General features: G+C 43.7%; 3 protein-coding genes and 1 long non-coding RNA gene across 7 annotated transcripts in view; 3 read left to right on the forward strand and 1 right to left on the reverse strand.

The window, feature by feature from the left end:
* txk (TXK tyrosine kinase) overlaps positions 1–4,154 on the forward strand; it is a 12,571-nt gene extending 8,417 nt beyond the window's left edge. Inside the window, exons 10-15 of the mRNA XM_052540708.1 lie at positions 275–446; positions 1,112–1,328; positions 2,124–2,188; positions 3,091–3,209; positions 3,296–3,453; positions 3,705–4,154. Coding sequence (XP_052396668.1) covers positions 275–446; positions 1,112–1,328; positions 2,124–2,188; positions 3,091–3,209; positions 3,296–3,453; positions 3,705–3,782 — 809 coding nt within the window. The 3' untranslated portion in view covers positions 3,783–4,154. The remainder of the gene's footprint in view (positions 1–274; positions 447–1,111; positions 1,329–2,123; positions 2,189–3,090; positions 3,210–3,295; positions 3,454–3,704) is intronic.
* LOC127944634 (uncharacterized) overlaps positions 1–25,000 on the forward strand; it is a 92,781-nt gene that overhangs the window by 21,198 nt on the left and 46,583 nt on the right. The window lies entirely within an intron of this gene.
* g3bp2b (G3BP stress granule assembly factor 2b) lies at positions 6,446–13,486 on the forward strand. 2 transcript variants are annotated; one of them, XM_052540709.1, is made up of 12 exons: positions 6,446–6,572; positions 6,636–6,717; positions 7,018–7,191; positions 8,316–8,403; positions 9,321–9,432; positions 9,512–9,737; positions 9,818–9,916; positions 10,263–10,353; positions 11,319–11,369; positions 11,841–11,987; positions 12,060–12,178; positions 12,780–13,486. In XM_052540709.1, exons 1-12 carry the CDS (start codon positions 6,478–6,480, stop codon positions 12,987–12,989), a joined length of 1,494 nt encoding a protein of 497 aa, XP_052396669.1. In that variant the 5' UTR covers positions 6,446–6,477; the 3' UTR covers positions 12,990–13,486. The 2 variants fall into 2 exon arrangements, with proteins under 2 accessions (XP_052396669.1, XP_052396670.1); XM_052540710.1 differs by having other exon boundaries at positions 11,859–11,987.
* The window catches only part of LOC127944628 (sodium/hydrogen exchanger 9B2), a 16,748-nt gene continuing 14,264 nt past the window's right edge, over positions 22,517–25,000 (reverse strand). Inside the window, exons 8-13 of one of the 3 annotated variants that reach the window (XM_052540704.1) lie at positions 24,721–24,827; positions 24,079–24,228; positions 23,805–23,913; positions 23,506–23,642; positions 23,242–23,422; positions 22,517–22,725 (exon numbers count right to left, since the gene is read on the reverse strand). In XM_052540704.1, coding sequence (XP_052396664.1) covers positions 22,595–22,725; positions 23,242–23,422; positions 23,506–23,642; positions 23,805–23,913; positions 24,079–24,228; positions 24,721–24,827 — 815 coding nt within the window. In that variant the 3' untranslated portion in view covers positions 22,517–22,594. The remainder of the gene's footprint in view (positions 22,726–23,241; positions 23,423–23,505; positions 23,643–23,804; positions 23,914–24,078; positions 24,229–24,720; positions 24,828–25,000) is intronic. The other 2 variants (XM_052540705.1, XM_052540706.1) reach the window with 2 other exon arrangements.

The following is a 25,000-nucleotide window of genomic DNA, read 5'->3' on the forward strand; positions in this document are numbered from 1 at the left end:
TCTGCTCTCAATTCAGTTGATCCCATTGACTAAAAATAATTCTGTGCATGTCATTTCCTGTCTAAGTGGGCAGATCTTCACCTTATGACATTTACATCTCTGCGTGTGTTGGACACTTTTATCTTAAGCAACTTTCATTGCATTCAGTGTATTTACATTTGATCAGTTTTTGTTTTCCCTGGGAGTCGACGCCATGACTTTAGTGTTTCTAGAGCCGTGATCCGCTCGCAAACCACCACACACACTGATGTTCTGTGTGTGTGTGTGTGTGCAGATAAATGGGAGATCAACCCGTCGGAGCTGACCTTCATGAAGGAGCTGGGCAGTGGTCAGTTTGGAGTGGTGCGGCTGGGCAAATGGAGAGCGCAGCATAAAGTGGCCATTAAAACCATCAATGAAGGAGCCATGAGTGAAGATGATTTCATAGAGGAAGCCAAGATCATGACGTAAGACACACACACACACACACATATTTACTGAGCGAGTGGAAAGTTGCTGAGAAGCTGGAAAGTGTGGTGGGTGGGTAGACATCTGTGTGTGAGACTTCCTGTGCAGCGAGCGTCAGATTGCTATCTGTCCTTCATTCTGCGTCTGTTTCTGGTTCTACCTGCTCCATGGTGTGTGTGTGTGTGTGTGTGTGATGGAAACACTGCTCAGAAACAGATCTCAGTCAGGTTTAACAGATCAGATGGAGTCTGTCTCTTCTCCATCAGAACTCATGTAGGTTAGGTTATAAAAAAGTTTCTGAAACATTATGACGGACAGTTTTCTTGTCTTAATAATGACATTATTTAACTACAAACTTTACTAACTTTTCTCAATTTTCACCCTGAATATAATGTTATTTAAAGGTTACAAAATATTTCTTATAAAGTGCTACTAATTTATTTCTAACCCAAATACAATGTTATTTGTGCTTTTATTTTAAATATTCTTAAGAATATGCAAATGTTTTGCAATCTTTCTTTGTTGAAGAAAGGGTGTGAGCAGGATCTCAGAGTTTGTCTGTGTGTGTGTGTGTGTGTGTGTGTGTGTGTGTGTGTGTGCGTGTGTCTGTGTGTGTGTGTGTGCGTGTGTCTGTGTGTGTGTGTGTGTGTGTGTGTGTGTGCAGGCGTCTCTGCCACCCGAAGCTGGTCCAGCTGTACGGTGTGTGTGTCACGCAGCGTCCCATCTGCATCGTGACGGAGTTCATGGAGAACGGCTGCTTGCTTCACTTCCTGCGGCAGCACAGCAGAACCGTGGGCCGCGTCCAGCTGCTCTTCATGTGTCAGGACGTCTGCGAGGGGATGGAGTACCTGGAGCAGAACAGCTTCATCCACAGAGACCTGGTGAGACACACACACACACACGCACACACACACATGTCTGGTCAGCTATCCTTGTGGGGACTCTCCATAGGTGTAATGGTTTTTATACTGTACAGACCGTATTTTCTATCTCCCTTCACCAACCCTACCCCTAAACCTAACCCTCACAGGAAACTTTCTGCATTTTTAGATTTTCAAGAAACTTCAGTCTGTGTAATTTATTAGCTTGTTTACCCGTGGGGACCTCAATTTAGGTCCCCACCGTGACACGAGTCTCCATGAGTCTGTGTGTATTCAGGTTTAAGTCCCCACCAGAATAGAAAAACAATGTTTGTTTTTGTGTAAAGTGTGTTCATCCCATAGGTGTAATGGTTTTTATTCTGTAGAAACTGTATATTCTATGTCCCTTCACCAACCCTACACCTAACCCTAACCCTCACAGGAAACTTTGTGCATTTTTACTTTCTCAAAAAAACTCATTCTGTATGATTTATAAGTGTTTTGAAAAATGGGGACATGGGTTATGTGCTCATAAGTCACCCTCTCCTTGTAATACCTGTGTCATACCCATGTCATTATACAGAGCTGTGTCCTGATATGATATTACACACACACACACACACACTCTCTCAGACACACACACACACAGATTCCAGCAGAAGCATGAATGTTGTTTTTCCGGTTGGTTCACTACTGTATTGTGCTGATGAGTGATTACAGAGAATCCACAAATGATGCACATTCACAAAGACTGCATTATATCAGGGACTGAAGAGAGGTGTGTGTGTGTGTGTGTGTGTGTGTGTGTGTGTGCAGGCTGCGCGGAACTGCCTGGTGAACGAGAGGAACGTGGTGAAGGTGTGCGACTTCGGCATGACCAGGTCAGTGTGCTGACCAGCGCCTAACCCTAACCCTAACCCTAACCCTCCACACTTCCTCAGCATCCAGCCTCTGATCTCTAGAGTTCTTATGAACACATGTTCGTTCAAAGTTTTCTGGTCTTTAATAATGTTCTCAAAATGTTAGCACAAAAATATTATGTGTACATCGTTCATGGCACGTTTGGGAAACATTTTAGTTGGAGGCTCATCTAATGTTCTTTAAATGTTACTACTCTCAGAACTGATTGATGCTAAAACTGAACGTTCCCGAAGCATCTGTTCACACAGAACACGTTTGTCCATCCGCTCGATCGCGTCTCACACATGAGCACTGCGTTCTTAAGACGCCGGGTCAAGTTTAAACTTTAAGAAGAGTTTTCAAAGAGTTTCAGCTTTTGGACCCGTGCCGCTCATCAATGTCAGTTCCAGAACTGTGGACCAATCAGAAGACTCCGGAGGCGGGGCCTCTTTACAGTCTTTACAGCAGCAGGTTGGCATGTTAACGGCAGCATGATGGAGGAGGCAGTCGAAGCGGCTGTGTGCGGATATCCTGAATGAGAGAAATATTTCCGTTAATGCATCACTTCTCGAGACCCTCATGTTCTGTGCTGCACTTTCTTAAAACCATTCCTGAGTGCTGCCTCCTGTGTGAACAGCCCCTTAATGCTCCTGATGTTTTGTACATTCAGAGATCATTCAGAAGTATGTTTATATAATATAACGGGAACGCTATCAAAATGTTCTTCGAATGTATTTTCCTGCCAGTTAAGAGAAGAGCCAGTCGTGTCACAGTCTAGTCGTTTGCTGTGAAGAAACCGTATCCTGATGTCCTTCATGTTCTGGTTAGATGTGTTTTGGAGAATGTTTTTAGCTGTTGGAGCTGACGGGGTCTCGTGCCGCAGGTATGTTCTGGACAATCAGTACACCAGCTCCATGGGCTCCAGGTTCCCCGTCAAATGGTCTCCTCCTGAAGTTCTCCACTTCAACAAGTTCAGCAACAAGTCAGACGTCTGGTCATTTGGTGAGGACTGGAGGTCAGGACTGTGTGTGTGTGTGTGTGTGTGTGTGTGTGTGTGTGCTGATGCGTGTGTGTGTGTGTGTGAACAGGTGTGCTGATGTGGGAGGTGTTCTCGGAGGGAAAGACGCCGTTTGAGAACCGCTCCAATCTGGAGGTTGTGGAGCAGGTGACGCAGGGCGGGCGTCTCTACAGACCTCACCGGGCGTCTGCACACATCTACAACATCATGTACCGCTGCTGGCATGAGGTGACACACACACACACACACACACACACACACACACACACTCGCTGAACGAGCCGATAGTAGTAACAGAACATCGCTCAGTCTGAACACTTGATCTTCAGAGTCTGATTCAGTCCAGTTAGAGATCAAACCAGTTTGTTTTTATTCCTCAGCTGTTAGGAAACAATGGCAAGAATTAGGAAGTCAGCAATCACATGATTCTCGAATCATCACAGCACTCAGTGTGTGTGTGTGTGTGTGTTTGTTTCCAGAGACCGCACGGACGACCATCTTTTTCTGAGCTACTTCAGATTATCAGACAGATCACTGAAGAAGAGACGGACACATGAACTCAAACATATGAGAGTGTGTGTGTGTGTGTGTGAGAGAGAGAGAGAGTGTGTATGTGTGTGTGTGTGTGTGTGAGAGAGAGAGAGAGAGAGAGAGAGAGAGAGAGATAGAGAGAGTGTGTGTGTGTGTATGTGTTTGTGTATGTGTGTGTGTGTGTGTGAGAGAGAGAGAGAGAGAGAGATAGAGAGAGTGTGTGTGTGTGTATGTGTTTGTGTATGTGTATGTGTATGTGTGTGTGTGTGTGTGTGTGTGTGTGTGTGTGTGTGTGTGTGTGTGTGTGTGAGTGTGTGTGTGTGTGTGTGTGTGTGTGTGTGTGTGTGTGTTCACTGGAATTTGTGCTTGGAGAAATGCATCTGTACCAATAAACCTGTGATGGTAACAGTACTGTTGAAGTTTGTTAATTAAATCTCACCAGTGCTGACTCATAGAAGAGCACATGTCAATCAGATTCGTTTGTTTCCAGATCTCAAGTAATATTTTATGTCTGATATTAGTTGTCTGAAGAGCAGGAGTAATCTCATGACAAGTTTACACTGCAAAGGGCTTCTGAAGAATCATTTAAACAGTTTTACACAGATGCATTCCCGAGTGAGGACAGCTGTACACTTCAGTTACAGAAGAGCGTGAGGCGGCCTTTATGCAGAATAACATCTGTACACAGAGCTCTGAGCAGCTAATGTGTGTAAAGATGCCTTTATATTGCAGAGCGTGTTCTTTGTCCTGAAATTAATTCAACAAGTTTTTTTAGCAACCTTGAAAGCTGACAGCAGATGTCCACCACAGAGTCTGCATTACATCTGCTAGACTTGTGTTTAAGTGTTTGCTCGTCTACATCTACAGAACTGACATCTCACAGACGTCTATCAGATGTTTGCACACAGCAGCTGAAGAGATCTTTAGCAGACCTCCTGCAGATGTACCTGTGATATCTGGGAAGAGAATGAAGACTTCTACTTCACACGACATTATTCCACAGAACCGGTCACTTCACAGTAATATGAACCTGCTGGACAGTCATCTGACCGCTGAATCAAACTCTCCTGAGAGTCTTGTCGTAGATTCACTAAAAAATAAAAAATTAAATAATAATAGAGATCCAAGACAGATTCTCTAGAAAATGCTCTTATATTTCTGTGAAGTGTAAGTTATTTCGGAGATAATACCTTTGGCAGGGTTGTGAAAAAAAAATAAAAAATAAAAAAATAAACTGATAAAAAAAAAACTGAACAACGTCTAAGCGTCACGCGTTTTTGCCGTGTCCGCGCGCTCTTCTGCGTCACATGCGTGCGCGCGCACGATCGACCAAGAGTGGCGGACGCGTGCACGTCTGCCTCCGTGTGTGTATATTTCGGCTCGGCTGTCGTCGGTTGTTTTTTCCCGGATAAAGAGGGAGCGGGTCGACGGTCCCTCGCTCGAGTGTGTGCGGAGAGTGCGTGCGGAGCGACCGCGCGGCGTTTAACGGATTCTGTCGCGTCAGGTGAGTTTGAGCGCGGTTAGCATGAAGCTAAACACGCGAGCGCTATTGTCTGTCCGCGGCTCTCTTCTCTCTCTCTCTCTCTCTCTCTCTCTCTATATCTTTCTATCTGTCTGTCTATCTATCTATCTATCTGTCTGTCTGTCTGTCTGTCTATGTGTTCGTTTTTCTGTCTGGCCATCAACTCATTTTCTGCCCATTGATGTTTATTTATTTATCATCCACTCATATTGTCTGTTTATCTGCCCATCATTCGTATTCTGTCAATAACTCTTGCTCTTTTAAACATCTATCTATCTGTCTGTCTATCTATCTATCTGTCTGTCTATCTATCTATCTGTCTGTTAATTTGGTCAGTAATGTAGTCACGGTTATGAGTGACCAAAACTTTATATGACGATTTATTGAAGATATATCGAATACATATATCTTCTGCAAATAGGGTTTCTGTGACTCCTACATTTAAGAGATTTAGAGAAAGTTCTCAATCTCAGGACAGAAAACAGGGGTAACTTGTATAAAAAAAAAAAAAAAAAAAAAAAAAAATATATATATATATATATATATATATATATATATATAAAAATAATAATAATTAAATGGCTAGTATTGAAAAAGTAAAAGACAAATACAATAGAAAAACATACAAATTAAACTAAGCGTGTGAGTCTGCTGTATTCAGCTGTCGGTCTGCTACAGGAATAATGTGATGTGAAATCAAACTGCAGTGTTCACTGTAAGAATTAAACTTGTTTTGTTTCTTATTAAAGCTACAGAAGTCCCTCAGCGAGAGCAGATAGTGGTTTATTATTGTCTTTGGTTGTTAGATTGATAAGAAGCGCAGGAACATCACTTTAAGAGCCGCTCAGATCCAATACTGTCCCACATGGATTTTCACTCTTCGCTGTTTATGTTCATAGTTTATGTAACTGACAAGGGTTTACGTAAATAAACCCATATTTGCGTGTATTTGACCATTTAGACGCACCTAAAGCTAAACGTTAACTTTACTCGTCCGTCTTCTGTTCGATCTCTGGGCACAAACACAGGACTTCTCTCTTTCACACTTTTAAAACATGAGTAAATCTGATCAACTTTAATAATCTGCCTCTATCGGTACCCGTCTGACTGTGTTATGATTAGAGTTCTCCTGATCTGCTGTGTTTCTGTATCGTGTGTGTGTCGTAGTGTGTGTGTGTGTGTGTGTGTGTGAGACAGAGATGGTGATGGAGAAGCCCAGTCCCCTGCTCGTAGGACGGGAGTTTGTGCGTCAGTACTACACGCTCCTGAATAAAGCTCCAGATTACCTGCACAGGTGAGTGTTGAGAAGCGTGGCTGCTCGTCTCAGAGCCGTGTTAACCCCGTGTTCCCTGCGCAGGTTTTACGGCAGGAACTCCTCGTATGTTCACGGAGGTGTGGACGGCAGCGGGAAGCCGGAGGAGGCGGTCTACGGTCAGGCGGTGAGTGAACTTCACCTGAGACACACACACTCACACACTACAGATATAACCCTAACCACGGATGGGCTTTCTGTGGGTTTAGATTCAGCCTTCCACAAGGCTTTAGAAAGGGTTTAAACTCATGAAGCCCTGGCATTACAGGAATCTCTTCCTCAGAGTTTTTGGATCTGTTGGATGTTCACTCTTTATTCTGTCACTGACCGCGTCACAGATTGATATCATGACATTAGCAGCCGCTGAGATCATGTTCAGAGCGCTGACCGCTCGAGTGTGTGTGTGTGTGTGTGTGTGTGTGAGCAGGAGATCCATAAGAAGGTGATGTCGCTGCAGTTCAGTGAGTGTCACACTAAGATCCGGCAGGTGGACGCTCATGCGACGCTGGGGGACGGGGTGGTGGTGCAGGTGATGGGAGAACTGTCCAACAGCGGACGCCCCATGAGGAGGTTCATGCAGACCTTCGTCCTTGCCCCGGAGGTGAGTGTGTGTGTGTGTGTGAGCGAGAGAGAGAGAGAGTGAGTGTGTGTGTGTGTGTGTGTGTGTGAGAGACAGTGTGACACTGAAACTAAATGAAGAGACTGCAGTATTGATGAGCTCTGATGAGTTCCCAATGCAAGCACGCCCAATAAAATGGCCCCACCCCTGTCACTTGATTGACAGGTTTCCGTGTAGACGTTAGAAATTCAAATGCAAAAGGAATTGTGATTCCATTTGAGTTTTGGCAGTTTACATGCACAGTGCAGAGAGAGTGGAAAGCCAATGTGGTAATTTATATTGCTATTTAAATATGACATGCTCACAGCTCGTAAGATATGGGAAACACAATTGCAAACAGACTTTGCATTTCCATTTTAAATTTGGCAGACACTGTGCCTTCGCTTAAACGAAAATGCAAACGGTAATGCGCAATTTGCGTTTGTGTTTGGATTGTCACATTTTATGCGTCCACAAATTGAAAACACAATTGCAAATACAATTTGCAAATACTTTTGAATAATGTCCGGGATATAATTCCATATACATTTGTTACAGAAGTTATTAATCTTCATTACACAGCTCTGTTGAATACTGGACTCTGATTGGTCAGTCTGTTATTACACCGGCTCGTCCCGGTGACTGTGTTCGACGCTATAGTCTTGTGAGGAACAGCTTTTCCTTGGTGCAAGCTTTGCCTTTGAGTAGCTTAAATATTAAAACTTGGTTCAAAATTGTGTAGAATTGTGTAATTGTCATCCTGGTATCGCAGACTCACTCTCTCGTTTCACACAAACACAGCTGTAGCCACATTTGTGTTAAATTCATATATTCTATTGTCTTCATTCTATATGTGGTGAAATGTGTAAGAAGTAGTTTATGTTGACTGTTTCCCGTGTTAATAACAGTATGATGTGTTCATTATGGTGATCTCACACTGCTGTATAGAGACGCACGCATGAAAGCCCTGTTTAACTGTGATCGAGGAGAGAACTAAACCCTTAAACTTCTGCTTACACTTTAGGCCTGTGGCTGTGATATTAGGCTAATTTATAGATTATAAAATAGAAGTTAAAGCACAGCTTCCTCAACATCAGACTCATCTGTAGTGTGTGTGTGTTCACCAGGGTTCTGCGGTCAATAAGTTCTATGTGCACAATGACATCTTCCGCTATGAAGAGGAGGTGTTCGGAGACTCTGAGGCTGAGCTGGGAGGTAACACACACACACACACACACACACGCTTGCACTGCAGAGGTGTAACTGAATTTACACACACTGTCTAATGCGTGCACAAGCTTTTATTATCACACGACTAGCTCTTAAATTCACAGAGGGAAAAGATGTGATTTTTAAACTCCAAAAGGCTGATTGAGGTAAATACATGAGCGCTGCATGCTTGAGAGCTGCTTGCAGTCGTGTCTGATGATTATGATGCACCTCTGATGAGCTGACGATGTGTGCCTTACTGGTTTTCTGTTATTATATGTTATAGAGGGATGTAAGATGGATATTTTGGGTATTATCATGTATCTCACTTTTTTGAATGAGCAGCTGAAGTAGTGAAGGGCTGTAAAAAATGTTTTTTGCAAAGTTCCAAATAAAACCCAAATGATTGGAGTTAGCTGTACACCGGGTTAGTGACCCCCGCAGATTCTCAAACCGCTCTGATTGGCCAATGTGTGACTCTAAATCATGCTTTTACGTAATTTTACAGTCTGTTAGCAAAGACATAGCTTGCCTTCTAGTGGATTTGAGACATCTTTTGTTTCTGTTCTATATCGAAATATACCTCATTCAACCCACCAACCAGGATCTGAACCCCCCCACTGACGTTTAGGTTCAGGATCTTCAGCTTGCCATCAGAAACACCAGTGTGAACACACCTTAACATCCTGCAGATACCGTTTAGTTACAAAAACATTTACCTTTAATGCAATGGTACTTAATAATTATTTTGTAATTGTGAAATTAGCTTGCCATTTTTGAATTAAAATCTTTTTGACTTTTTTTTTTTAGTGCATAGTAATTTCAAAATAAGAGTCCCAGAGTATTTCAGGCTAGTTTCTGATTAAAGGTCCCTCATAACACACAATCTTTTAGATCCTGGCTGTTATTGTTGTTTTGGTCAGAGTCTGAGGAGGAGGAGGTTGAGGAGGAGCAGGTGGAGACTCGGGCTTCCCCTGAACCGGCCCCGGAGCGTCCCAGCAGCAGCACCTTCTACGAGCCTCCAGCACCCGTCAGGTACCAGCGTGAGATGACCTTCATCACTGCTTCAGAGCGCTGGACGCTTCACTGATGCTCTGCTCTGCTGTGTGTTCAGTAACGGAGTCGAGGAGCAGCAGGAGGAGGCGGTGCCTGAGGCGGAGCCAGAGCCCCAGCCTGAGGCCAATCAGGAGACAGAGGCGGAGCTTAACCCAGAAGCAGAGCTGCAGGTGGCTGAGGCGGAGCCAGAGGAGGAAGAGGAGGAGAAACTGGTGGAGGAGGAGAGAGGCTCCACCCCTGGCCTCGCTCTGACTCCGCCCCCTCAGACCCCAGAGCCACCGAAGGTGTGTGTGTGTGTGTGTGCAGTGTTGACGTGGAGCACGTGTGATGATGGTGATGATGCTGATGATGTGGTGGTCTGCAGGCCTTCTCCTGGGCTCTGGTGACCAGTAAGAATCTTCCTCCGGCCGGCGCTCTTCCCGCCTCTGGGATCTCTCCTCACGTGGTGAAAGCAGCTGGACAGGTTCGGATTTAATAACAGAACTATCTTTTCTGGAGGAACTGTTCCTTAAATGCACACTTTCTGAGTCAGTAGCAGGATTATTATAGTAAACTGAAACCAAAGCTAAACAATGAAATGAAAATATAAAAATGAATTTCAAATGTGAATGATAAATCTGATCAGTAGTGGACCTGCTTGGAGTTAGTGTTCAGTTTTCCAGACTCCTGTGCTGTTAGTGAAGGGTTATTTCTACAGCACTCTATACAGTACAGAAATATAAACAAACTGCATTAATGATGAAACGATGTCAGTTAGAGTTGTAAAGAGTCTCTACATCAGAAGAGCTGAATCTGTGTGTGTCTGTCAGCCGCGAGTGGAGCTCAAACAGGACGCTCAGACCTTACCCAGAGATCAGCGGCGCGAGAGACCAGGCTTCCCTCCACGAGGACCACGAGCAGGTGACACACACGCTCTCACACACACACACACACACACACACACACACACTCTCTCATACACACACACCCACTCTCTCTCACTCACACACGCACACACACACACACATACTCTCACACACACACACATACTCTCACACGCGCACTCGCACACACACGCACACATACTCACACGCGCACACACATACTCTCACACGCGCACACACACATACTCTCACACGCGCACTCGCACACACACGCTCACACGCACACACACATACTCTCACACGCGCACTCGCGCACACACACACACACACATACTCTCACACGCGCACACACACATACTCTCACACGCGCACTCGCACACACACGCTCACACACACACACACACACACACACATACTCTCACACGCGCACACACACATACTCTCACACGCGCACTCGCACACACACGCTCACACGCACACACACATACTCTCACACGTGCACACACACATACTCTCACACGCGCACTCGCACACACACGCTCACACACACATACTCTCACACGCGCACACACACACATGTCTGGTCAGCTATCCTTGTGGGGACTCTCCATAGGTGTAATGGTTTTTATAGTGTACAGACCGTATTTTCTATCGCCCTTCACCAACCCTACACCTAACCCTAACCCTCACAGGAAACTTTCTGCATTTTTAGATTTTCAAGAAACTTCATTCTGTGTAATTTATTAGCTTGTTTACCCGTGGGGACCTCAATTTAGGTCCCCACCGTGACACGAGTCCCCATGAGTCTGTGTGTATTCAGGTTTAAGTCCCCACCAGAATAGAAAAACAAGTACACACACACACACACACACTCTCTCATACACACACACCCACTCTCTCTCACTCACACACTCACACACACACACACTCACGTGATGTGATGAAGCTGTTTGTGGAGTGTGTTCCTGTCATGTGAATGTTGTTGTTGTTGTTGTTTGTCAGAGGGCAGCAGCTCCGAGGCTCCAGGAGGGAAGCAGTATGTCAGTTTTAAGGGTGAGTTTCCTGTCATGTGACCCAGTCATCATTCATCTTCATAACACTGATAGAAAGGGCCATATGAAATGTTTTTTTTTCTTCAAATTCATTTTTCTGGAATCCTTTTAGATTTTTAAATCAAAATGTATTAATCTCAAAACATTTGAAATCATGAAACTTACACATGGTTCCTACGGCTCTGAGTAAGTCATGTGAGCGGTCAGTCACAGGAGCGGTGGTCTAACACTGTTCCCAGCGTCCTCTCAGAGCAGACCTGTGCTGGACACACTCTTATTCTCAGGCTCTGTGTGCCGCTTGTGCTGAACACTAATACACCAGACCGTCACAGCACTGAAATCTGTGTCCTTTTTATTTGATGCCATAGTCTGTGTTTGTCTGATTATTTGAATGCTTAAAAACAACTTTATCTATAAAAGGAAAGTTTCCCAGAAATTCAGTGTTTGAATGTTTCTGGTTCTGAATAAAAAGGGAATGAACTGTGTTCAGGCCGCGGTGACGGGGATGCGGGGGACACAGAGGGCCGGCGCTCCGTTCGTTATCCTGACAGTCATCAGCTCTTCGTGGGAAATCTTCCTCATGACATCGACGAGGGAGAGCTGAAAGACTTCTTCATGAGTAAGACCTTTACCCTTTGACCTCTGACCCTGGCCAGTGTGTGTCTGTGGTTTCACGCTCTGTCTCGTGCAGCGTTCGGGAACGTGGTGGAGATGAGGATCAACACCAAAGGCGTCGGAGGGAAGCTGCCCAACTTCGGCTTCGTGGTGTTCGATGACTCTGAGCCGGTGCAGAGGATTCTGGGAAACAAGGTTTGTGTGAGGAGTGCTTACAGCTCGGTTCTGAACATACAGAAGAGAGCCTCTCAGACACACCGCTGTCGTGTACAATTAATATGATCAGAAACATAAACACAGTGTTGGATATGAAGCGGTATACCACCCAGCACCACTTCAGTCTTCTCTTGTGTCTACTTACAATATTGAATCTATTTAACTGCAAGATGTGCCAATTAATATAATGCATCGCATCTTTTTTATCATCTGAAAGGTCATTTAAAGCCATCCTTGTGTTAGATGAGTAAAACAAAAGATTTTGATTCACCATTGCATAAATGATGATAAATGGGTATGTTTTTCTAAATTGAATATTGAAATATGAAGTTATTTAAAGTATAGTGTTTTATATGAAACTAAAAGCACCAGCAGGTGGCAGCAAAAGCACTGTGTTGAGCGAGTAATAAATGATTGACTCCCTCCGCTCGTTCAGCATCGAATCACTGCGGGGTTGGTCAGAGATGCTTTAATTAGGGCTCGATTGCTAGGGTTGATTCTGAATCAGTGGTATGTTTGGAAGACTGTAGGTTATGACAGGAACAGGAAGTCAGCGTTTCCTCTTTCCTGTCTCCCGCAGCCCGTCATGTTCCGTGGGGAAGTGCGGCTGAACGTGGAGGAGAAGAAGACCCGAGCGGCCCGCGAGCGAGAGACCAGAGGAGCGTCAGACGGCCGGCGCGGGCCCCGGGGCACTCTGGGTAATGGGATGGGGCGTGAGCGAGACCCGCGGGGGCCGGTGTCCTCCAGGGGCCGAGGAGGAGAGAGCCGCTTCACAGGACCCCGCCGCTGAACACTGATGAATCCTCCTCTCCTCTGATTGTGTTTGTTTCTCTCCTCTCTCTCTGGACTTCTCAAAGACTCTCAGACTCCGCCGCGCTTTCTTTCTATTATTCTCCTCATGGTTTTGCGAAGAAGAACAGGACAGTGTGATATTTTTTTTTCTCTAGAACAGAAGCTGGATGTCACGAACGGATTTGTCACGGTGTGTAACGGAAGAACGTCAGCGCTCAGTGTACACTTATTTATTTTCCAAGTAAATAAAGCAGTGGTGGTGCCTTAGCTGGCCTCTGGCCGGGGTCAGGGGTCAGGGGTCACAGGATCTGCTCTGGAGCCGGTGGTTCTTTGCATGGCTGTTCTGGATCGTGCTGCTCTTTCCATTGATTTCTGGAGTGTTTCTCCCACACTGCACTGCGTTTGGTTCTGGGTTCAGACTGGACTTCAGTCGGCTTCTGCAGGTTTTTGTTTGAATGTGTTTTCAACTTTCAATAAACTACTGAAATCTGCAAACTCCTCGAGTTAGTTGTGTTTTTTTAAGTGTGTTGTCGTTCAAACACTAGATGCTGATATTTGCTCAGACATGGATTCAGGAAGTTCAATATGGCTGCTGTTTCTGTTTCTCTTAAACTGCTTAGACCAGTCTAACAAGCCAGTCATCTGATTTCTCTCTAGACTGCATCAGACTGGTTTAATCAGGATTCCTGTCATCCACTGGTCTCTAACTCAGTTCCTGGAGGGACACAGGTCTGCACAGTTAGCTCCGACCCTGATCCGGCTCTAACTCTTCCGGATTACTAGAATCTTCCAGTCAGCTGTGAGTCGGAGCGCTGTCCCTCAGGAACTGAGTTAGACCCCTGCGTGTCCTCGCTCCTGTAACAAACCACAAGATACAGATCTTCATAAGATCATCCACTTCACACATAATGTTTTAGCAATTTGTTCTCCAAAAGCTAAAATCTGGATAAATATACGGTATAAATGCATGTTTTAATATCCGGCTCGAGGTCTGTTGACCCTGGTGTCCGAGGGGTTAGTGGAGGGTTAATTATCTGTTTGTTTGCATGATTACTTTTGTAAAGTGATATTTTGTGCATTCTTACACGCATTCAAAGTTGGTTGTTTAAATAACTATAATAAAGTAATATCCTTGTTAACACACTATATTTAATGTAGCCTGTTGTATATGATTTGGGCACTCCTAGAATCTTCTGATTCAACATGACATGGGAGGACAATCTAATTTAACATGTTATATTGATATAGTTAATTACTTCCTCCTCAGCAGTTCATCAGGCTCATAATGATTTAATCTGTGCCATGATCTCAGGCCAGGATCATCCATCACTCATTTACACTTCGATGCTGACTTCTGCTTGCTCTTATGAAATGAACCAGACTTCGTAACAGCATGTGTTTTAACAATTCATTACCAGGCCAACAATGACTTACTAATCTATATAACAACAGCCTGCACATTTAGAAACAACCACAGCTGTAATATAAATCATATAAACCTGCTGTCTGTGCACGAGCGACGAGCGTTTGATTGACAGCCTGTGTGCGCGCGCGCCGGTTTCTATGGACACGGTGTTTTTTTCAAAACGCAATGAAAAAAATGAACTCAGGCTCTTCAGATATGCTTCATTTTTGTTGATGTTGGTGAGAGTTAATCAGAGTAGATCACTGTTAACCCCGCCCCCACGAGAGGTTTATGTCTAACACCAGACCAAAAACTGCGAACCGTGAGCGAAATCTGTGGCAATGAATTCAGAATCCACAATCAGCGAAAACCAATCTTTGAAAAACATTAACGAAGAATAAAGCATTTTGATTGTGTTTTTCTTCTTTTGTAATGGCATATTTTTAACGTTCAGTTTTATAAAGTTTCATTCATTATTATTGAAACAAATGTAGTTCTATAAATGTTCAGAGTAAAACGTTTTCATAACTTAACGGGAACGTTCAGAAAACATTCTTAGGACATTCTCAGTCATCAGGGTTCACTCGTGTCTGGTGATCGATCTCCTTCAACATTAGTCAGGTTCTAGTGTGTGTGTGTGTGTGTGTGTGTGTGCTTCAGGGAGCGGTGGACGTGTGGGCCGTCGGGTGCTCAGACTGACCGGCCTGAGTCTGGACCTCGCTCAGGTGAGCGTTCATCACCAGTGTGTTCACGAGTGTGTGTGAGTCTGATCTGACGTGGATGGTGTGTGTGATGACGTCTCGTCTGTAGAGATGTTTGCAGATGGATCCAGACAGACGCTGGCAGTGTTCAGATCTTCACCAGAGACGGTTTCCTCCTGCGGTGAGTTCATCTGAGTCTGACCCTCACAGAAACACTCCTGATTCACAGATCGATCTTTATGTGTTTTCCCCCTAAACTATAGAACTCATCTTTTTTCTTATTAGTTTGTGTTGTAAATTCTTCAGATTTATATACATTTCTTATTTTTTCCTTTTAACATTTCCCCCCTAATTTATAGAAGGTAATTTTGTTCTGTGTGCCGAGTCGAATCACGCATGTCTCTCATGTACAGCACACAACCAGTAAAACATTCCACTGAAAAAAACTGATACTAATTAGAGGATTAAAAGGGATTTACAGAAAATATAGAAAAAAGAACATCAAATATATATATATACACACGTACAGTGGGTACGGAAAGTATTCAGACCCAGAGATGGGACCAAGTCACACATGTGCAAGTCTCAAGTAAGTCCCAAGTATTTTTTTCTTGGGCAAGTCAAGTCAAGTCAAGTCACAAGCTATGTCAAGTCAAGTCCAAGTCAAGTCACCTTAATATTGTTATTTTACCTGCAGAATCTGATCTTAATAAAGTTAAAAGACAAGATATAAGTAACTGTCAGTAAATTAAAATAATTTGGATTTGCATTGTAAATACTCATGTTCGATAAAATACATCATGGAATCAAACAAAATTGTAACTTCCTAAAATTATTTATTTTTGACTTCTGCCAACAGTGTTTGAAATGTTTTACATTTTCAACATTGAGTCCATAAAACTAAACATCCAACAGACTCCTCTCTGAACACCTCTCTCTCTCTCTCTCTCTCTCTCTCAGAGTATAGAATATAAATATGACATATTTTCAGTTGTTTCATACTTTTTTGTTATTTACAGTACAGACCAAAAGTTTGGACACACCTTCTCATTCAAAGAGTTTTCTTTATTTTCATGACTATGAAATTTGTAGATTCACACTGAAGGCATCAAGGGCTATTTGACCAAGAAGGAGAGTGATGGGGTATATATATATATATATATATATGTAATATGCACTTCTCATGATTGGGTAATCGCGGCAGCTACATTTGTTTTTCTGATTAATTGTTTTGCTCTATGAGAAAGACAAGGTAACAAAATATTCGGGGCTTATGCCCCCTTAGCCCAACCCTAGCGCCGCCCCTCGAATGCATTTTTGACGGCCTGCTAGCGGATCATTAGGGGCCGTTCACATCACGTCTTTTGCGCGCGCAAGTTCGTTATTTCCAATGTAGGCACGTGGTATGCGCGCTCATAATGGAAGCAACGCACTCACGACGCGCACCGCATCGAGTTAAAAACATCTAAACTTTTCAGAATGTCGCAAGCGCACTGCAGGTCATGTGACAATAACTAACCAATCAGCTTCATCCTTTCCCGTATCAACGTTGAAAGCTCAGCTAACATGAAGGAACAGCTGTTCATAGCTGTATATGGATTTTAAGTGCTGCAAATCCATATATCCTTTGCTGAAATTTCTACGTCTTCATTGAGAGAGAGCGTGTCATGGAAGCATAGCAACGACAGACGCCCCAGGAGCACTTCTGCCCGAGCGCTTTGGAAAGAAGGAGAAAGCGGCGCGACTAGCGTTTTCCACGCGTTTTTAGTCGCGAACTATTGAAGACAAAAGCGATGACCCTCGGTACCTCTCAGGCTGACGTGTTGATGTGCTGGAATATCTGATTTAAGTGGGCGTGGTGTGTGTAAGGTAGAGAGGGCATGACTGACGATAGTGTCCTGATCCAGTCACGACGCTATTCTCAGCCTGCGCTCCAGCTGAGTAATCAACTTTATTTAAAAAATTAATTTATATATTTTATATTCAAACTGAAAACATGATTTGATTAACACTCAAGTCATTCAAGTCATCGTGTCTCAAGTCAAGTCAAGTCCCGAGTCTTTAACTTCCAAGTCCGAGTCAAGTCTCAAGTCCTAAAAATAGCGACTCGAGTCGACTCGAGTCCAAGTCACCAAGTCACAAGTCCCCATGTCTGTTCAGACCCCCTTAAATCGTTCACTCTGTTTTATTGCAGCCATTTACTGAAATCATTTAAGTTCATCTTCTTTCCTCATTAATGTACACACAGCACCCCATATTGACAGAAAAACACAGAATTGTTGACACTTTTGCAGATTTATTAAAAAGAAAAACTGAAATATCACATGGTCCTAAGTATTCAGACCCTTTACTGTGACACTTGTATATTTAACTCAGGTGCTGTCCACTTCTTCTGATCATCCTTGAGATGCTTCTACACCTTCATCTGAGTCCAGCTGTGTTTGATTATACTGACTGGACTTCAGCTGTCTATATAACCGTGCGTCTCAGAGCAAACCAGAATCAGGTCAAAGGAGCTTCCTGAAGAGCTCAGAGCACACTGGCCTCCATGATCCTTAAATGAAAGATGTTTGGGACGAGCAGAACCCTTCCTAGATCTGGTGTCCAGCCAAACTGAGCTATTGAGGTAAAGAAGAACCCAAAGATGACTGTGGCTGAGCTCCAGAGATGCAGTCGGGAGGCGGGAGAAAGTTGTAGAAAGCCACCCATCACTGCAGCCCTCCACCAGTCGGGGCAATTCCATTCAAGTTTATTTGTATAGCGCTTTTTACAATACAAATCATTACAAAGCAACTTTACAGAAAAGTGTTTCTACAATATTTAGTAATAGCTTATGAATGGTGACTGTCAGTTTGTGCACGTATGACCGCATTGTTAACAGGTGCTCAGGACCTCAGACTGGGCCGAAGGTTCACCTTCCAACAACACAATGACCCGAAGCACACAGCTAAAATAACGTGGCTTCACAACAACTCCGTGACTGTTCTTGACTGGTCCAGAGCCCTGACGTGACCCCTATCGAGCATCTCTGGAGAGACTGACTGTCCACCAACGTTTACCTCCCACCTGACAGCACTGGAGAGGATCTGTGAGGAGGAATGGCAGAGGATCCCCAAATCCTGGAGTGGAAAACGTGTTGCATCTTTCCCAAAAAGACTCATGTCTGTATTAGATCAAAGGGGTGCTTCTCCTAAATACTGAGCAAAGGGGCTGAATATTTAGGACCATGTCATATTTCAGTTTTTCTTTTTTAATAAATCTGCAAAAGTGTCAACAATTCTGTGTTTTTCTGTCAATATGGGGTGCTGTGTGTACATTAATGAGGAAAGAAGATGAACTTAAATGATTTCAGTAAATGGCTGCAATATAACAATGAGTGAAAAATTGAAGGCGGTCTGAATACTTTCCCTACCCACTGTATATATATATATATATAGAACAAAAGACATTTATTGTAAAGTAATCCATTTGAAGTATTTTTTATATGCACTATTAATCATATGCTGAAAATGTCTCTGTTAATGTTTCTGGTCTGGACACACACAACAGATGTACTGACCATCAGACTGTTTTATCATCAGCTTTCAGCAAGAGCTGGCCAGTAAGACACACAAGGACCTGAAGGAAAACAGCAGAGGCACTAAGAGCTCCAGGAGAGAGAAGGAGAAGCTGGACCTGCTGAGACTGGCTCCTGATGCTGTTCAGGTGAGGAACATCCACCTGTCAATCAAAATCAGCAGCAGCTCCACACTTCAATCTTACTGGTCAGGTTCATGTTGATCGAAACAGCAGCTCAGCCTGGATTTGGTCTCCGGTGTTAAGAGATTCATGTACGTGTCTACATTTGATCTTCATGTGAAGATTATTGAGTATGAGAAATGCTCTGTGTGTGTGTGTGTGTGATCCTTCATTCCTCATGTGTTGTGTGTGTGTGTTTGTGTGTTTGTGTGTGTGTGTGTGTGTGTGTGTGTGTGTGTGTGTGTGTGTGTGTGTCTGGCCTGTAGGTGCCGTTGGAGCACAGCAGAAGTCGATACGCTGCAGTGCCTGCTGGGAAAAAGATGTCGGAGCTGCGTTTCCCTGAGCTCAAAAACACACTTCTGTCCGAGCTGAGAGCAGACGGTGAGAGAAAGAGTGTGTGTGTGTGTGTGTGTAGAAATTTGTACCCAAAAGTGAGCAAAACCTGACAGGAAAAGGAAAAATATTTTATTGAGCTGGATCAATGACGAATCTCCCTCACTCAAAGCTTGGCATGAAAATTAGTTTGAGTCTGACCTGTGTTTTACATAAAACTGGAGAGTTTTATGAGGTTTTTGTGTGTGTGTGTGTGTGTGTGTGTGTGTGTGTGGTTTTTCTTTATTATGGTCCCTTGTTATGTGGTATATGTTTGTGTTATAATTAAAATGCAATAAACTTTCAATTCAGGTTTATAGTATACTGCTGTTTACAATACAAATCATTGCAAAGCAACTTTTTTTTAAAGTTTCTACAATATTTAGTAATAGCTTATAAGTGATGACTCTCAGTTTATGTGCATATGACAGGAATACATGGAAAATCAATTAAAGACGTAAGCAGATGACAAACACTATTAACAGCAATTATATGATGCAAACACACTTATAGCAATATTTGTTAGTTCTGTATGTTGTTTCAGGATGAAGATCCCAGCAGAAACAGAAACAAATACAGACATCATTAGCATAGCTGCTGATCCAACAAAGTAAAATTAATTAGTTTAACCCAAGCTAAAGAAGAAGAATACACATTTGATCAGATGCAACTACACTCACTTTCAGTACTAGTGCCGCTACTCTTCACGCTTTATATGTTACCCTTGGGAGATCTCATCAGGAAACATGGTGTTAGCTTTCACTGTTATGCTGATGATACTCAGCTCTATATTTCTTCACGGCCCGGTGAAACACACCAATTTGAAAAACTAATGGAATGCATAGTCGATATAAAAAACTGGATGAAGAGTAATTTCTTACTGCTAAATTCTGAAAAAACAGAGGTGTTAATAATAGGACCTAAAAACTCTGCATATAATAACCTAGAACACTGTCTAAGTCTTGATGGCTGCTCTGTCAATTCTTCGTCATCAGTTAGGAACCTAGGTGTGCTATTTGATCGCAATCTTTCCTTAGAAAGCCACGTTTCTAGTATTTGTAAAACTGCATTTTTCCATCTCAAAAATATATCTAAATTACGGCCTATGCTCTCAATGTCAAATGCAGAAATGTTAATCCATGCATTTATGACCTCAAGGTTAGATTATTGTAATGCTTTATTGGGTGGTTGTTCTGCACGCTTGGTAAACAAACTACAGCTAGTCCAAAATGCAGCAGCAAGAGTTCTTACTAGAACCAGGAAGTATGACCATATTAGCCCGGTCCTGTCCACACTGCACTGGCTCCCTATCAAACATCGTATAGATTTTAAAATATTGCTTATTACTTATAAAGCCCTGAATGGTTTAGCACCTCAGTGTTTGAATGAGCTCCTTTTACATTATACTCCTCTACGTCCGCTACGTTCTCAAAACTCAGGCAATTTGATAATACCTAGAATATCAAAATCAACTGCGGGCGGCAGATCCTTTTCCTATTTGGCTCCTAAACTCTGGAATAACCTACCTAACATTGTTCGGGAGGCAGACACACTCTTGCAGTTTAAATCTAGATTAAAGACCCATCTCTTTAACCTGGCATACACATAACATACTAATATGCTTTTAATATCCAAATCCGTTAAAGGATTTTTAGGCTGCATTAATTAGGTAAACCGGAACCGGAAACACTTCCCATAACACCCGATGTACTTGCTACATCATTAGAAGAATGGCATCTACGCTAATATTAGTCTGTTTCTCTCTTGTTCCGAGGTCACCGTAGCCACCAGATCCAGTCTGTGTCCAGATCAGAGGGTCACTGCAGTCACCCGGATCCAGTACGTATCCAGACCAGATGGTGGATCAGCACCTAGAAAGGACCTCTACTGCCCTGAAAGACAGCGGAGACCAGGACAACTAGAGCCCAGATACAGATCCCCTGTAAAGACCTTGTCTCAGAGGAGCACCAGGACAAGACCACAGGAAACAGATGATTCTTCTGCACAATCTGACTTTGCTGCAGCCTGGAATTGAACTACTGGTTTCGTCTGGTCAGAGGAGAACTGAACCCAACTGAGCCTGGTTTCTCCCAAGGTTTTTTTCTCCATTCTGTCACCGATGGAGTTTCGGTTCTTTGCCGCTGTCGCCTCTGGCTTGCTTAGTTGGGGTCACTTCATCTACAGCGATATCATTGACTTGATTGCAAATAAATGCACAGACACTATTTAACTGAACAGAGATGACATCACTGAATTCAATGATGAACTGCCTTTAACTATCATTCTGCATTATTGACACACTGTTTTCCTAATGAATGTTGTTCAGTTGCTTTGACGCAATGTATTTTGTTTAAAGAGCTATATAAATAAAGGTGACTTGACTTGACTCACAATTTAAGATACATTATTCGAATGCTTGGCGAAAGAGATGTGTTTTTAATCTAGATTTAAACAGAGAGAGTGTGTCTGAACCCCGAACATTATCAGGAAGGCTATTCCAGAGTTTGGGAGCCAAATGTGAGAACGCTCTACCTCCTTTAGTGGACTTTGCTATCCTAGGAACGACCAAAAGTCCAGTGTTTTGTGACCTTAGGGAGCGTGATGGGTTGTAGCGTGGTAGAAGGCTAGTTAGGTACGCAGGAGCTAAACCATTTAGGGCCTTATAGGTAAGTAATGATCATTTGTAACTGATACAGAACTTAATAGGTAGCCAGTGCAGAGACTGTAAAATTGGGGTAATATGATCGCTAGCCGCTGCATTTTGGACTATAAATATAAAATAAATATATAATATAGAAACAATGGAAGTCCTCAATAATAATGTCAAATAGACGTGTGTAAATGAATAATGTTTTTTGTTATAATCTGTTTGTTTTCTCGTAGGAAGACCAAGAGGAAATAAAGAGCAGAAAAACAACAGAATCCCGTCCATAACAGCAGCTGACCTTCAGTCTGACTCCAGCACATCACACACACACACACACACACACGCACGCACACACACACTCAGTGTTTAACAGTTTGATTTTGTTCTGGTTTTATTTTGGACTCATTCTGATGTGTGAAGATCTGGAGAACTCTGACTTCAGTGAACGTTTCTGTTCCTCAACAAAGGAACTCAAGGTTTGTTTTGAGCAGCTCTCAAACACAGGGATGAAAATACAGTCGTCTCTCACTGGTCACAGATAAACAGAGTCAGCAGTCATTTGAGAAATATAGGACACATCTCAGTGCAGCAGCAGAAGTACTGTATGATGATGTCTGTCTTTACTGTGCTCGAAGTGACTCGTATCACAGAAACTCATGTGATTCATCCACACTGTAAATGTTTATTAAAGCCATCATTACAGCATGAGTATAATGACTTCTATTTTCATATTTGACTGATTAATGGATTGTGTTTAAGAAGCAGCAGGAGTCAGAGGAGAGGCTTGTGGTCAGCTCCAGATCACAGTTTGGACTCCAGCCCGTCCACACGACTGCTGTCACACTCACCGTCTGCTGCAAACACACACTACCTTCAGGAACATCCACATCGACACAGTTACAACTCCTGTTTCACAATACACAATACACTCGATAGCGTTTTACTGGGGTGTGTGTGTGTGTGTGTGTGTGTGTGTATGTGTGTGTGTATTGCCCACCACATGTGTGTGTGTGTCTGTGTGTGTGTGTTGCCCACCCAGTGTGTGTGTGTGTGTGTGTGTGTGTGTGTATGTGTATTGCCCACCCCGTGTGTGTGTGTGTCTGTGTGTTGCCCACCCAGTGTGTGTGAGAGTGTGTGTGTGTGTGTGTGTGTGTGTGTATTGCCCACCCCGTGTGTGTGTGTGTGTGTGTATTGCCCACCCAGTATGTGTGTGTGCGTGTGTGTGTGTGTTGCCCACCCCGTGTGTGTGTGTGTATGTGTATTGCCCACCCCGTGTGTGTGTGTGTCTGTGTGTTGCCCACCCAGTGTGTGTGAGAGTGTGTGTGTGTGTGTGTGTGTATTGCCCACCCAGTATGTGTGTGTGCGTGTGTGTGTGTGTGTTGCCCACCCCGTGTGTGTGTGTCCTGCTGCAGTAGTTTGGGTCCGCTGAGGCCGATGGAGAGCGCTCCGATCGGAGCCGTGATGAGAATCGCTAGAACTGCTACAGTCAGAAGATCCAAGCCATAAACCTGAAGCTGCTCGTCTCCAGCACTGCGAGCCATGTCCAGCGCCGAGGAGCCGATAGCCGCCTACACGCATATGTAGGAGAACAACAGTGATGTCATTTCCTGCTAAACTGATGGACTTCAAGAACGCTTTCATCAGGACTCACTTGTACGGTGGCTTTGGGCATCCAGGCCAGAGATATAAAGATCTTCTCCTTCATATTAAAACCAGCAAACAGAACCACACAGAACGTCACCACAACACGGACCAGCAACCCCACACACAGAGTGGAGACCCCCAGACCTACACACACACACACACACACACACACACACACACACAGGACAAGTCTGTCTGTAAACTAGGGCTTTTCCAAGTCAATTCTCATTTCTTTAGACACAAACAAGGCTTGACAGGTAAGTGATATAATACGTGAGTTAGAGTGAAAATGTTTCTGTGACGGACCGACAGTATAAACGCTGAGAGACGAGATGTTGATTTCTGCTCCAATCAGACCAAACAAGAGCGGCTGAAAGATGTCCCAGATCCGGCCCACCACCGCCGCCACTGGAGCCTGAACACACACACACACACACACACAGTGACGTGGAGTCGGACCACATGAATGACCGAGTGATATCAGAACTCTAGCTGATCTACGAGGAGCTGGATGAGAGATCAGGATATTTGTGACAGTGACAGTGAGAGCAGAACACAGTCTGAACTAGACCTCCTTCACCTTTTGTTCTGCCCAGCTGAGTCCAGCGATGAAGGCCAGGACGAGTGTACAGAGCCCACCAGCGCCGCCCAGACCTGCGGCCAGACTCCCGAAAACACTGAACACAGACAGAGCCAGCAGCAGAGCACAGCGCCGCAGCAACACATCTGACTACACACACATTCACTACATCAGAGCACATCACAAATCAAACCCATTCTAGAAGCGTCCCAAGCTCCAGTTTCTGACACATTTACAGAGTAATGCACTATTTTTAAGATATTCAAATGGGGTTGAGATGAGTTCAGAAAGAGGGCAGCATCAAGATGTTGTTTTCACACAGAGACTGGCAGCAGTAAAATCTGTGCTGCTTTATACATCAATGGTGACAGTTCAGAAATGGGGATTTTTTATGCATGGCTGAAACTCAAGTATTGAAAGTATATTAGTATCTTTAATAGTTATTAGTATCTAAAAGGATTCTGGTTCTTAACAAACGTTTATTTTGGTATAGTCATTTTAAGGCCCTGTATGGTTCAGTTCCAGAGATACTGGGATCTCGATGTAGCTCCATGTGCAAACTGTTGATTCCAAACATATGATTATGCTGTACTGATAAAGTCATTGTACATTAACAGACGTGTGTATGTGTGTGTGTGTCACCTGATCCTCGCTGGGTAGGAAATGGAGCAGAAGTCCCATGACTCCTCCTGCTAGAACTCCTGCCAGCACCTCCAGAACTCCTTTACCTACATTCATCCACGTCGACCCTTCAGAGAACAAACACTGTTCGGTGCTTTCAGGATTAATGCACCGGGGAAGTCGTAGCCTAATGGTTAGAGAGTCGGACTTGCAATCGAAAGGTTGTTAGTTCTAGTCTCAGGCCGGACGGAATTGTGGGTGGGGGGAGTGCATGTACAGTTCTCTCTCCACCTTCAATACC

This window comes from Carassius gibelio, chromosome A23 (genome assembly GCF_023724105.1).
Source record: "Carassius gibelio isolate Cgi1373 ecotype wild population from Czech Republic chromosome A23, carGib1.2-hapl.c, whole genome shotgun sequence".
NCBI classification, from domain to species: domain Eukaryota; kingdom Metazoa; phylum Chordata; class Actinopteri; order Cypriniformes; family Cyprinidae; genus Carassius; species Carassius gibelio.